The sequence below is a fragment of the Amborella trichopoda genome, chromosome 1 (assembly GCF_054954075.1).
Source record: "Amborella trichopoda isolate Santa Cruz 75 chromosome 1, AtrichopodaSantaCruz75HAP2 v2.0, whole genome shotgun sequence".
In the NCBI taxonomy this organism is placed as follows: domain Eukaryota; kingdom Viridiplantae; phylum Streptophyta; class Magnoliopsida; order Amborellales; family Amborellaceae; genus Amborella; species Amborella trichopoda.
In genome coordinates, this window is record NC_142336.1 from 57,988,508 (window position 1) to 58,001,823 (window position 13,316).

At 34.0% G+C, this 13,316-nt stretch overlaps 1 protein-coding gene across 5 annotated transcripts; it reads left to right on the plus strand.

Annotated features, from left to right (window-relative positions):
• Positions 1-276: 276 nt before the first annotated feature.
• On the plus strand, positions 277-9,676 carry LOC18440715 (Pentatricopeptide repeat (PPR) superfamily protein). 5 transcript variants are annotated; one of them, XM_088848731.1, is made up of 5 exons: positions 277-359; positions 518-723; positions 3,607-3,900; positions 4,102-4,214; positions 4,725-5,654. In XM_088848731.1, the coding sequence occupies exons 3-5, from the start codon at positions 3,676-3,678 to the stop codon at positions 5,425-5,427; spliced, it is 1,041 nt and encodes a 346-aa protein (XP_088704857.1). In that variant the 5' UTR covers positions 277-359; positions 518-723; positions 3,607-3,675; the 3' UTR covers positions 5,428-5,654. The 5 variants fall into 5 exon arrangements, with proteins under 5 accessions (XP_088704857.1, XP_088704875.1, XP_088704871.1 ...); XM_088848749.1 differs by having other exon boundaries at positions 4,102-4,206; XM_088848745.1 differs by lacking the exons at positions 277-359; positions 4,725-5,654 and adding an exon at positions 9,534-9,676 and having other exon boundaries at positions 396-723.
• Positions 9,677-13,316: the final 3,640 nt, after the last annotated feature.

Genomic DNA, 13,316 nt, shown 5'->3' on the forward strand with positions numbered 1-13,316 from the left:
TTTAAAAATAAAATTTAATTGGATCGTTCAAAATTACAACCTTATAGAAACCACACCTATTAAACTTTAAAAAGTATTTCTTATGCGATATGCACCGTCCATATCTGATTTGAAAGCATGCGCTTTACACAACGTCCATCTTTAAGATGGACGTTGAAAAGTCAGCGAGGTCTTGAACGCTTTTCCTGTCCAGCTTCAAGGCTGAAAAGGTCCGCTTGTCATTTTATTAAAAGATGTGTACATTTGAGTCCTTTAAAGCTCTTCTCTCTCTTGACATTATGGCGCGTGGGCAGCAGCGAACAGATATTTTTGTAAATAATTTCTCGCTCTCCGTCTCTTTGGCGCTCGACCCCAAATTGGTAAATGCTTTCTCTCTCTGCATATCCTTTGGTCTCAACTCCAATTTCGTAAATGGTTTCTCTCTCTACATCTCATTTTGGCTCAACTCCCATTTGGAGGGAGCTAGAACCTGCTCCCTCCGCTTCTCAATCCTTTATTGTGTGTCTGAAACTATCAGGTCAAGAGGAGAGAGAAAGGAGAGAGGAGATAAACAGGAAAATTGCTTCAAAGAAAGCCATTTCAATCATTCTGAGGAGGGAAGCCACGAAGGAGGTGATAGAGAAGAAGAGGGGCCCTAACAATTCGAAGAAGCTTCTTCCGAAGACTGTACTCGAAGCTCTCCATGAAAGGATCACTGCTTTGAGGTGGGAGTCTGCTCTCAAGGTAATCACAGCTGCTCATTTTTCACTCGTGGAAAGAAGACCCATTTATTTAATCGTGATTTTGCTCAAGATTTCATGTTTTATTTCATTACCAGTCTGTTTGCTGGAATGGGTTTCTCTCTCTTACTTCCATTGTGTTTGCTGAACTGGATTTTGCTGAATTAGGTCACTTTCAATGTGAATGCTGAACTGGGTTACTTTCAGTAATTTTTCTTAATTGGGTCTGTCTCTTCCTTTCATTGTGTTTGCTGAATTGGGTCTCTCTTTATTTCAGTCTTTCTCTCTGCTGCATTGGGTTTCTCTTGCTCCATCTCTCTCCATCCCTCCCTCTCTCTTGTTCTGTCCTTGTATGTGTAGTGGAAAAAGGAGTATTGGGTTTTCTTGCAATTTCTTTTTCCTTGTGGTGTTCCTTTCTTTTTCTTTTTGCGTCATAGGATTGTTCGGTTACTTTCATGTTGGAGAATTTCTGTGGTAATTTTAATAAATTTATGGACGTTTTTTCAAAAAACCAAATTCATTAACAAAGCTGAACTGGATGTGCACGATAAGTTTTACTTTTTCGATGTTAAATACTCTGTTATGCAGGAACTGATAGTTCCCTCATTAACCCTGCAAAAGTATTTCTCTTACATAACCTATGGAAGTTAAGCTTCTTAATCTTCAATTTATTTATGTTTTCCTGAGTGACAGACCAAGAAGGAACAAATTGATCTGGAAAACTTCAAAAGAGTGTTCACTTTTACTATAATATCTATTTCATTTTTGTCATGTATAGTGCATTTGCTGCCCAAATTTTAATACACAACCCTATAAAGAATAGCACAAATTCAATAACACTTTTGAGAAAGGCAAAAGTACATTTGAAGAAATACGTATTTTTGTAAAAGAAAATTAATAAACTGAACTAAATTAGGACGGTACTTCAAACTAGATTGTCAGGATCAAGCTACTTGATGCTCCCACACTTCAAATTTCTGAAGCTATGTAACTAATGCTTAAGCCTTATATAGTTCATTCATATGCACTCAAATTTGAGAAAAAATATGGGGATTTATGACCTCGCTGAGGGTGAGAGGACCAGGATTCGTATAGTCAACCCCAAATAGTTGGGAACAAGCTCTAATGATGTCAATGATGATATGCACTTAAATTTGCCAAAAGCATAATTAGAATGCCAACGAGATAAGAAACAAAAAAGAGGTTAAGAACATCTTGGACGTAGAGTATGATGGTTGTTGTCGTTTCCCCTCCTCACATTGGATGTTATTGTTTAACACTAAAATTTTGTTCAGCTCAAATGTTTAATGAGACCCCGGAAGCCTTCAATATATTACCCATAGCATTGTGTCATAAAGGGCACATTGATATCATCAGATCTGTAAGAATTTTATCAGATGTAAATGAACAATCTAATTTGGGAACTTATTTATAAAGCCTCTTGCAGCATACCCACCTTGGAACCAAGTGACACTCACTAGCCTTAAACTCTGTCTCATTTTGTAGGCTAGCCATGTGTTCTACAACCCTAGTTAACCTTTTCTTTACAGATGTTGAACTTATGTCACATGTGATTCCAGAATAAGTGAATAAGCAAACATAGGCATCTTTCATTGAATTTATTAATAGGTATCCATCAAACTTTTAAAACACATCCACGAGGCTTGGACTAGTTTTGCACTTTATAACTGATATGCCATGAAACATACCGGTCTCCAATGCCATAAAGCAATTTCTCTATGCTCTAGACACTTAAGCATTAGATATAGACAAGGGATCTCTTGTATTTCAAGTTGTCAGCCCAAAAAAATATAAATGAGCTCTTTTTTTCCAAGCATCTTGTATGTTCTATTGATTAATGATTGAAGCTCAGACTGACCCAATCATAGGCTCCTCTACATAACTTTATCCATATAATGTCATTCCTATTCTTTTCTTGTTTATGGGGTTTCAAAACCATTGTTTAAGAATTATATGATACTGAGATTTCTTAATTATTTGCAGGTTGCAGTGCTAAAATTGAGATAGCTTAATAGGGACCCTTCTTAAACTTTTCTTTTTCATATCAACTGTTCTTGGCTTTTTGAGCTTAGGAAGCGATCTGATCTTTATGATCTGATCTTTATCTGAAAAAGATTTCATTTTCTCATGTCTGTCAAAGTTTTGTTAATAGTGATTTTGCATTATCTTTTCTAGGAAAAGAAAAGATTTATTCTTTTTTATCAAAACCAATTGAGAAAATTAGAGCAAGCAACGCTCTGTCTCCTTTTGAGATGATTTTGAACTTTACCTGTTTCCCTTATTATTTGTGCGAAAAGTGCCTGGAGTTATATGCCTGATGCCCTGCTGATTTGCTGACATACGTTGTTTCTTAAAAGAAGTATTGTGTAACTAGTAGGGTTCTATGAACTCATCTCCATTAGCCTTCCTAAAGTTGTATTTATATGTGGCAATTTATGCATGACATGGTTCAAATTTTTTTTCTCGATGGTATATCGATCATTATGTAGTATATGGGCAATGTGTATTTCCAGCACATTTAGGTGCTGCTTCTACCTTGAAGCATTCTTATACATGTTTCTGGTAGTGTCTGCTTGTTCTCATTGAGTGTAGCAACAACTTTTTGCTGTGTGTGTGCGCAAGAGAGAGGGAGAGAGATACACACACACACACAGAGCATTGGGTGTATTGATGATAATGGCACCAAACGGATGATTCCATGAGGGCTGCTGTATTTCAGTGTGAATTGCTGTCAAATGCAAATAATTGCAGTAAGCTATATGCAGAGTGTGTGTGTGTCTATCTGTAATAAGTCTTTTCTTTTAAAAAAAATTTAATTATTATTAATGAGGCAATGACATTACCCTTTTTCTTCTTCTGATTTCAGGTGTTCGAACTACTACGAGAGCAGCTATGGTACAGGCCACATGCAGGTATATACATCAAACTCATAGTCATGTTGGGAAAGTGCAAGCAACCCCAGAGAGCAAGGATTCTTTTTGATGCTATGGTCGAAGAGGGTTGCACTCCGAACCATGAATCCTATACAGCCCTCCTCTCAGCTTACAGCCGGAGTGCCCTATTTGATGAGGCCTTCTCCATTCTGGAGCAAATGAAGGAGATACCTGGTTGTAAACCAGATGTTCATACCTATTCTATCTTCATCAAATCTTGCCTCCAGGTCTCATTTATTTTCTTTTCGTAATTTTTTTTTCTATCTTCATCTTAAAAAAAAAAACTTGGGTTATTTCTTTTGGTTGTGTTAATTGTGCAATTTTATTTAACCATTCTAATGGTTAATGACAAAAGAATTTCCCTATTCCATTATAATGGTTAAGTAACCATTCTAATGGTTAATGACAAAAGAATTTCCCTATTCCAGGTCTCAGCTTTCGATTTCGTCCAGAAGCTGCTCTCTGAAATGGTAAGCCGAGGGGTGAAACCAAACACCATTACGTACAACACCCTCATTGATGCCTATGGCAAGGTGGGCAGGTACACAAAGGGAAAAAAAAATTCCCCTTTTTTGTATTCTAGAAACCAAATACTGAAGCTTGTGGTTGTTCTTGAAACTTTTGCAATTTCTAGTCAATGGTGAAATATTTAACAAATTTGGTCAAAAATATTTACTAAAACTCTGATACTGAATGAAAAGAAAAAGAAGAACTTGCTGTGAAAATTTGAATTGTGAGGCAAGTCAAAATCAAGTTTTTGACTTTGCATAGACATATTTCGGATTTTGAGGCCCTATATTTAACCCATGGTCAAATTTGTACCGAGAAATCCAGTTAACCCATATTTTAAAATGTTATTTAACTTTCCCAAATAATTCATGAATTTATCTTATGTTATCAGTAGCAATGGCCTAGTTCACCGGACAAAAAAATGTTCAATAAGAAAAATCCGAATGAAAAGGAGAAAGAAACTAGGATGTCCAATGTTAATCTTCTTGGGACACCATCACCAGTTATATTCCATTACCAAATGTGAGGATCTCTCTTGCAGATATTCAGAGATGGAAAGAGTGCTCATGGACATGCTTGGTGAGAGTGGGTGCAAACCTGATGTCTGGACCATGAATGCCACTCTCCGGGCCTTTGGTTCCAGTGGCCAAATCGAGAACATGGAGAGTTGCTATGAAAAGTTCCAAGCAAGTGGCATCCTTCCTGACATAAAGACCTTCAACATCCTCCTTGACTCATATGGCAAAGCTCAAATGTACGATAAAATGAGTGCAGTTATGGAATTCATGCAAAAATACTATTACAAATGGACCATAGTCACATATAACGTGGTTATAGATGCGTTTGGTCGAGCAGGTGACATAAAGCAGATGGAATATGTATTTAGAATGATGAGATCCGATGGGATGAAACCAAACTATGTCACTTTGTCTTCCCTAGTGAGGGCCTATGGGTATGAGGGATCTGGGGAGAAGATAGCACGAGTGCTAAGAATTATCGAGAACTCGGATATTGTGGTTGATACTGCTTTCTATAATTGTTTGATAGGGGCTTATGGTAGGATTGGTTGCTTGGCTGAGATGAAGAAGGTGCTAGAGGAAATGTCAAGGAAGGGTTGCCTGCCTGATAAGATCACGTATAGTACGATGATAAAGGCTTACTCGACTCTAGGGCTCATGCGTCAGGCTAAGGAACTTCAGAGGAGTAGGGAGGAGGCGTTGGATTTGACATATGATAGTGCCTAAAATATAGAGAGCAAAATTTTGTTTGTGTTTTGCTGCTATTGATGTGGGTTTATAACAGTTTTTTGGATGCGCAAGCCAAAAAGCTTGAATGCGTACTCATGCATTCAACGATGTACTTGTTGATATTTGAGGTAGTGATGCTTTGGAGCATATTTGTATGTGTAGTTTCTCGTATCGCCAATTTGGCGATCTGCTTCAAATGATACATGTTCATGACTTCCATTTTCTTTATGAGTCACTTTGTGTTCTATTTACATTGTTTCAGCTTCAAAAGCATCTTCCAGAGCCCCAATCGTGTGAGTTTCAAGCAAAGATCTTAAGTTTGATCTTTGTACTCTGTACAGAATTATCGTGCATTATGTCATATTTATCGTCGCTTACATGATCAAATAAATGGTCAATTTTAAAGAGAAACTATAGGAAGACCAGGTGAGTGCTAATGGACATCATCCAATTTTCAGAAGGTCAAATCTTAGGGATCGTTTGGATACATGGAAATATATTTCTAAAAATGTTTTTCAGTGGAGGTACGCATTTTTGACATTTGGATCGGCAGTTTGGGACTGAAAAGTATTTCTGGTAATTGTTTTTCTCATTTCAAATCAAAAGTAAAGAAATATGCATCATTGTCTTTATCCACCGAAATTGATTTCCAGCCAGATTTCCTTGTTAGGGAGACATCCACTTAATAAAATACAATTAAATCCACAAAAACAACCTTACGAATTAGAGAGCGAAATTATCTCACATTTTATAGATTTAAAAAGAAAGTATCTGAGTGCTTAGAAATTCGAAATATATTTTTCTTGTTTTCTTTGTGTTTTTTGAAAATACCCATTAGGCTATCTTAAAGTCGGTCCCAAAATTTCAAATTGAGAAAATACTTTTTAAGTGGGCCATTTACCCGAGAAAATAAGTGCACAACATGCAGGGCATGTTCTACGCACTTTAATCGTTGTGCATAGATTTGCTCCGGAACTAGGGCTTGTTATGATGCTGTGCATGAACGATTATAGATATTTGCTTTTTTTTTCTCTCTTTTTTTTTTGTGGGATAAGTTTTAAATAATGCACACATATTGAAAACAACCAATCTCTGTCTCTTAAGTCCTTATTATGAGAAAAGCCAATGTGGGGTTCGAACCTCAAATTACATGTTCTAGCTGCTTCAATGACTGAACATTTCCACGTGTAACTTCCAACTTGCTCAAAACTAACTTCAAAAAAGAGTATAAAATTAAAAAGCATATGCACTTCTCTTTTTTTATGGTGAAATCTAAGTACTTAAGAACTTTAAAAAGTACCTTATTTATTTAAATACTTGTCTTGTGATTTTTAAGCCCACCTTGGCTAAACCCAAACAGATCATGCCGATCCTTGGGTACAATAGGAGGGTTGTATTAAGGTAAGACAGCCAGCATAAAATTTTATCGAATCTTGTCAATCCTCAACAACATAGTCTTATTGAGGATATGGCCCTCGAAAAAGATTCAGATAGCAAGAGACAAATAGTTGAGATAAGATTCAGATGATGATGATGATTATGATTTTCGTGGATTGTATCATTCCAAACCAAAAAAATCCCCCGAAGTGTTGGGTTTATGTGGCCTTTAAAGGTTTTATGAGTGTGTGTTGAAATACTTTCATTATAGTGAAGCATAAACTTAGTGGAAGTGTGGTCCCTCAATGACCATACTAAGCAAATGATGTTTGTTTATACCGAACTGTGATTATCGATCTAGGCCAGACGATTAGAAAACCCAAGGTACTTGGGCATAAAAAATTAACCGATGAGGGTTTTGGGTTAGCCAGTGATGAGGTCGGAGCTTATGCCTAGATGAGAGAGTCGATGGATTGTGTGACCTTTGTGTGTGATGATAGTCCTATTGAGACGGAGGCCAAAACCTCATCCATGTTCCATCACACGGCATGCATATAGATAGATCGTTCGGAAGATATCCACCTTTTGGTGAAGCGTATGCATGTGCGAGAGATATCTCTATGCGCCATAGAGATGTGGTCGAATCAGGTAGTGGTGACTTTGACTTGTATTTAGGGGAGGACCTGTAATCCACAGACTAGGATTGCGACTCTTTGGCTTATCGACCAAACTTTGGCAACCCACTTATGAGCTCCTGTTTGGACTGTGGGTCATGGGAAACACTGGGTCGGTTCGATAAAGCAAGTGTGATCTGTAGTCCACAGTTGAAGGTGGAGTACCCCGTGTTTGTTGATAGAATCACTGAACCATATAGATCCACTTCCCGTCATATATAATTTAATTGTGTTCATTTTATTATAAAAATTATTTTAGATTTATTATTTGAATTTTTATGAATCTTTCAATATTTTATTTATGATTTTTGAAATTATATATATAAAATTATTAATTTTACAAGTTATATAAGATTCAATTAATGTTTAAATAAAATTTTTTAAAATATTTATAAAATTTTCATGGGTGCCCATAGTGCACTGTAACAATCCTAAACTTTCAAAAAAAAAAAAAAGGAAAATAAACTTTTAATAAGTGATGGTCCATATGAGCATGATGGTCCTTAGGGACCATCACTATTTTCAAAAGCTTTTAGCTTAAGCTTTTCTTATCTTATGACGTGGCTTGTAGTTTCTCTTACCTGTTGGCCCTTGACAATCCACTATGACGTGTAAGTAAATTAAATGTGCCATCTTCCTATGATATAACCATGAGATGCGTCTTTTTAACTGAAACTTTTATCACTGACCTCTTGTGCATACTGATTCTATAAGATCTACTGTAAACGGGCGGCCTTTTAGTGCCCCAACCAACGTACACAAAAAGCATCAATTTCGTGAGTGATTAAAAGTAAAGCATCAATTTCGTGACTGATTAAAAGTAAGTGACATCATCTTCTTGAAATATAGTTTGCTTTTTAATAAATAATGATATTTTCGTCCAGGATTTTTATTTTATAAGTTTTGTGTGTAAATGACCTCACTGTCTTGAAAAATAATTTGTTCTTTTTAAAAATGAAATGAAATAATTATTTCTACTTATTATCATGAATTTTAGGCGCGATAAATTTTATGCGCACGCGACCTCATTATCTTGAAAAATAATCTTTTTAATAAAAAAAATTGTGATATTTTATCTATGTTAGAAATTTTAAATGCTATAAATTCTTAGAAAAATAAATTTATTTATTTTTCTTGTCTATTGTTAGAAAATTTTAGATACTGTAAAATTATTAAAAATAAATGTGATATTTCTGCTGTTAGTAAAATTCTGAGAATTCTTTCTACTGTTTTTGAATATTTAGATATTGTAAAATTCAAGTGCAAATGACTACCTTATTATTTAAAAATTGATATTTTTGCAATTGATTATAGCATTGTTGTGAAATGCTTATTTGTGAATTGATATCTCATAAATTGTGATAATTCCGTATTTTTTTATTTCTATAAGAGTTTTTCTATACATATTAAATTGACAATTATGCTAGAATGTCTTTACGAACTGCTACCTTTCTAAATTTAAGCCCAAAATATTTGATTGGTTGAAATGTTATTGAAAGTGACTGTTATTAATGGTTTCAGTGAGATTCATATTAATGATTTAGTGATACGTTGAGTACATGATATTGCTGCTTTCGAATGTTTAAAGAGATTTAGAAATACTTTAAGTATGCAAGTGGACTTATCCGATTCGCCGGTGAGGTATAAGTGGACCTATTCGAGACGCTGGTAGGGATTAAGTAGACTCATCCGGTACGCCGGTGATATATAAATGGACCTGCAGGGATTAAGTGGACCTATCTAGGACGCCGATAGGGATTAAGTGGACCTATCAGGACGCTGATGGAGTATATAGGTTACCTACTTGAGACGCCAGTAGGGTATTTTGTGAAATCTTTTTAATTATGCATTGACGCTAAAATGTGATATGTATTTCAATTATTCGGATTATACTTAATTATGCATTTTTTAAAGTGAAATTGTTAATGCATTTCTTTTAATAGATCTCCTTTTTGAAAATATTGATATATTTCAATCATGATTATTTTTAGGATTATGATGATCACTTACTGATTAGCCAAACTCATCAAATTATGATAAACATTTTTTCAGGATAAATGCGGATTCATTTTGAGTGATAGTCGGGATCAACCTTGGAAGATATTGTTGTTGTGCTAACTTTCTTTTGTTACCTTGTAAGAATTTGCCACTGTAAATTTGTCCTATCTAGAAATATATATATGTTTTGACTGTCACATATCAGGAATATCAGTATTGTAAATTCTTGGGGTGTGACATGCACATAGGCCCACCATGTGGCAAATGGGTGGGGGCCCACATATGCCACATATGGGTTGCACGCCTCACCCATTGCTCCCTTTGTTATTACTTTGATATCAAGTTTTGTAATTTTTGGAAAGTCCATCTTATAAGCATATGGTCAAATATCATTTGAAAAATATTGACCATATCTAATCTTGATTATTGAAATAATATCTTGACTTGATATTATTGAAATATTCTTATAGAAAATATGAGATGGATTATGCAATTTTATGGAATGTATAATATTTTAATAGATTTAACTTATTTAAATATATTAATGAGAAAAATGGTTTAAGAAAAGGGGGATAATGGTTCATGCACCTTCTATAATGTTGATAGTCCATTTATGAAATGGATGACTCAGATCTCTCACCCCACAAGTCACATTGATAAAGGTTCCATATTCAATCTCAATAAAGAGGCAGACTATGAGAAACCCTAAAAAAACCCTAAACTTAAATTTCACTATAAATAGGGGTGCTCTCCCCAATCTCTACACACTTCTCTCTCTCATGAACTCTCTCTCTCCCATAAACTCTCTCTCTACTCTCTCTCTCCTCTACTCTCTCTTTCCTAAAAATACGTTAGGGGGCACGCCCCAACTTAGACTCTCTCTCATGATCTCCCTAAGCTCTCTCTCTCTCATGATCTCCCTAAGCTCTCTCTCTCATGATCTAATCTCTCTCATGATCTCCCTAAGCTCTCTCTCTCATGATCTAATCTAAAGGTTGGGAAAATTAAGGTTTGAGCGTAATTATGTTGAAGTTAGGGTTTTGTAAAGATTTAATGGTACTTATTTAATTTGGCCGAAATTAGCTTTTGAGGTAATCTCTGGCATACTTTTTTTTTATTTGTTTGTTCTTTTATTTTATATTCTTAAGCACAATATTAGGTTGTATAAATGACATCAAGTAGTTGAGATTTATTTTATTGATGTGTTATTTATTTTTTGAATTTCTATTGTTTGTAATAAGACCATCTGTGAGTGATCTTGTTGCCAAAATTATAAGAGGTGATTATTATTTAAAAAAAAAATTATTCTTTCCCTAACAAAAGATCATATAAGTATTTCTTTCACGAAGAAGGTATAAATTTCCACAGCTCTCCTATAAATCAGCACTAGAGGGCCGTTGGAGTATTTATGAAGTTTAATATGCACTGGCTCGTCTCCATAAGCAATAACTACAGCAGAAATAGAAGAAACAAAATAAGTATGACAAATAACATAAATAAGTATGAAAAATATCATCTTCAGTTAACATAAAAAAGAAAAGAGAGAAAATATCATCGTCTGTTGGATCAACTCTATCAAATAAAAAAACAGAATAAACAATAACAAGTCATGTTGGGAATTAAATTTGCGGGTTAATATCTCCCATTTTTTCAGTATTTAAAAAATATCTTATATATATAGAATATTAGGGTATTGTGGTCATTTTATTTATTGAAAAATAAATAAGAAAATTTCGCCAAAATATGCTTAAGATGTTGACTATATGCTTTTATTTAATTTGAAAATACCCATGGAAATCAACATGATCTGGACTTGGAATAGTAGAAAAAGAGTAAATTGTTATCGGAAAGGTTTATATACTTCTCCTACAGCGTAGAAGTTCTATCCTTCCCCTACCATCCAACTGTCCAATTTTGATCAAGAGAGCTATTCACCATTTTATCTTTAGATCCAACATCTTAAAGTATTTTATTTTTAGTTTTTTTTTTACAATTTGTATGAATATGAAATTTGGTACATGCTATCTTCTCATTGGGGCACACCTATAAAACATATTAAAAAAAAAAACCATAAAATATAATGACCAAAATACCCCTTGAGAATTTCAGGGGTATTTTGGTAATCTTTTTGTTGAAAATATATATGTTTTTTATATTTTTCGCTAGTGCGAGTTTAATAGAAGAATGGATGTCCAAAATTTGGTGTCAAAATAGTTTGCAAAAAAAAAAATTAAAAAATAAAACGATGTAGAGACATGACATTGTGATTGAGACAATCTTAACCCTCCATTCAAAATGGATGGTTGAATAAGGGGAAGTATATAAGTTTTATGCTTAGGAGAAGCATAGAAAGCTTGCCCAATTGTTATATAGTTGAAACATTATAAGTGTTTTGGTAAATTTTTCATAATATTATTTGTATTTTTTGCATGTTCATCATGGTGACTACGAACTCTCAAGATTTGAGTTCGATCAGATTTATAGAAAATAAAATTAAAATATAAGCCATGCTCTAAAAAGGCAAGATATGAGCATAAAATATGAACCAATGTTTAAAAAACATGGATCGATGACCCGGAACGGCCACTTTGAAACCATGTTGGATATGTGGCTCAGCGATCTGGATCAAAGAATGGGCCAGATCATCTGGTTTTGGCTTAAAAAATCATTAAAACCCCTAAAAATAAAGAATTTTTGAGTTTTCGAAAAAAAATTGGGGTTGTTATAGTACTTTCATTATTTTACAAAAAAAACATGAATATCGAGGTTGTTTCCATGTCTCTCTACATAATAATTAATTATAATATAATATTATGATATTACCTTAAACATGGTTCAAAACAAATACTCTCTTATTATAAGATTAAAAAAATGATACCCTTATAAAGTGAAATTAGTATCGTATCAATCATTCATTAATTCTCTTTACTTATCCAAAATTATCACAACCTAACAAACTATAATAATATATACTAAAATTGAAATTATTAATTTATATTTTATAATTATTTTACGATGCAAATAAAAAAAAATTTAAACTCTGACTTATTATATCAACTAATTTTTAAAAAATATTATGTACAACTATAACAAACAATAATAGATAATGTACTTTAAAGATAAATAAATTAGTAAATAATATGCAGTTTGCATATAGCTCAAAATATGAATTTATAAGCATGTTCTAATAAAAATTAAAAGCAAATAAATAATTTTATTACTGTTATTTGCCTCAAAGCTTTTTTTTTTTTGAGAACTTAATATATTTCACTATTTACCTCAAAATTTAATCTCCACCGAAAAATTTGTTCATCTACCCAGGCTATTCAATCACCTCGTACATTTACCTCAAAATTTATTTTTCTACCCAGCCTACCTACCTATAGACCCCCCCATTAGTCACCCATACCCGTATCTAATCACCCATGCCCCATTCAATCACCATTGAGTCCCCAACCAGTATTTGCAGCATGCAAGGGCCCATTTTGTCCCCAATCAAAATTTTGCAGCGTCCAAGGCCTTCATAAAAAGGCAACGCTCAAATTTTGAGTGTTCGTGGTAGGGCTGCAATGAGGTGTCTCTCATTAACGTTCCTCGTTCTAATTGGTGCCGGACAAATTCGGTCTGTTTCTAACATAGCCAACTCTATCATATATTTGACCGGCTCGAGAGGGACCCGGCTAGTTCCCAATATAAGGAGGAAATTGGATCGTTATCGATGATTTCGATCCGAATCACCGATATTTACATAAATATTCGTAAAATTTAAATTTATCAATATATAAAAAAATCAAATGAATCAATACATAACAAATATAAAACATTCATTGCATCATA

Coding starts and splice junctions, on each gene's coding strand:
- LOC18440715 (XM_011627444.3), top strand. CDS start 412: ATGGTTTCTCTCTCTACATCTCATTTTGGCTCAACTCCCATTTGGAGG. Junction 724..3,606: donor GGTGGGAGTCTGCTCTCAAG/GTAATCACAGCT, acceptor TTCTGATTTCAG/GTGTTCGAACTACTACGAGA. Junction 3,901..4,101: donor TCATCAAATCTTGCCTCCAG/GTCTCATTTATT, acceptor TCCCTATTCCAG/GTCTCAGCTTTCGATTTCGT.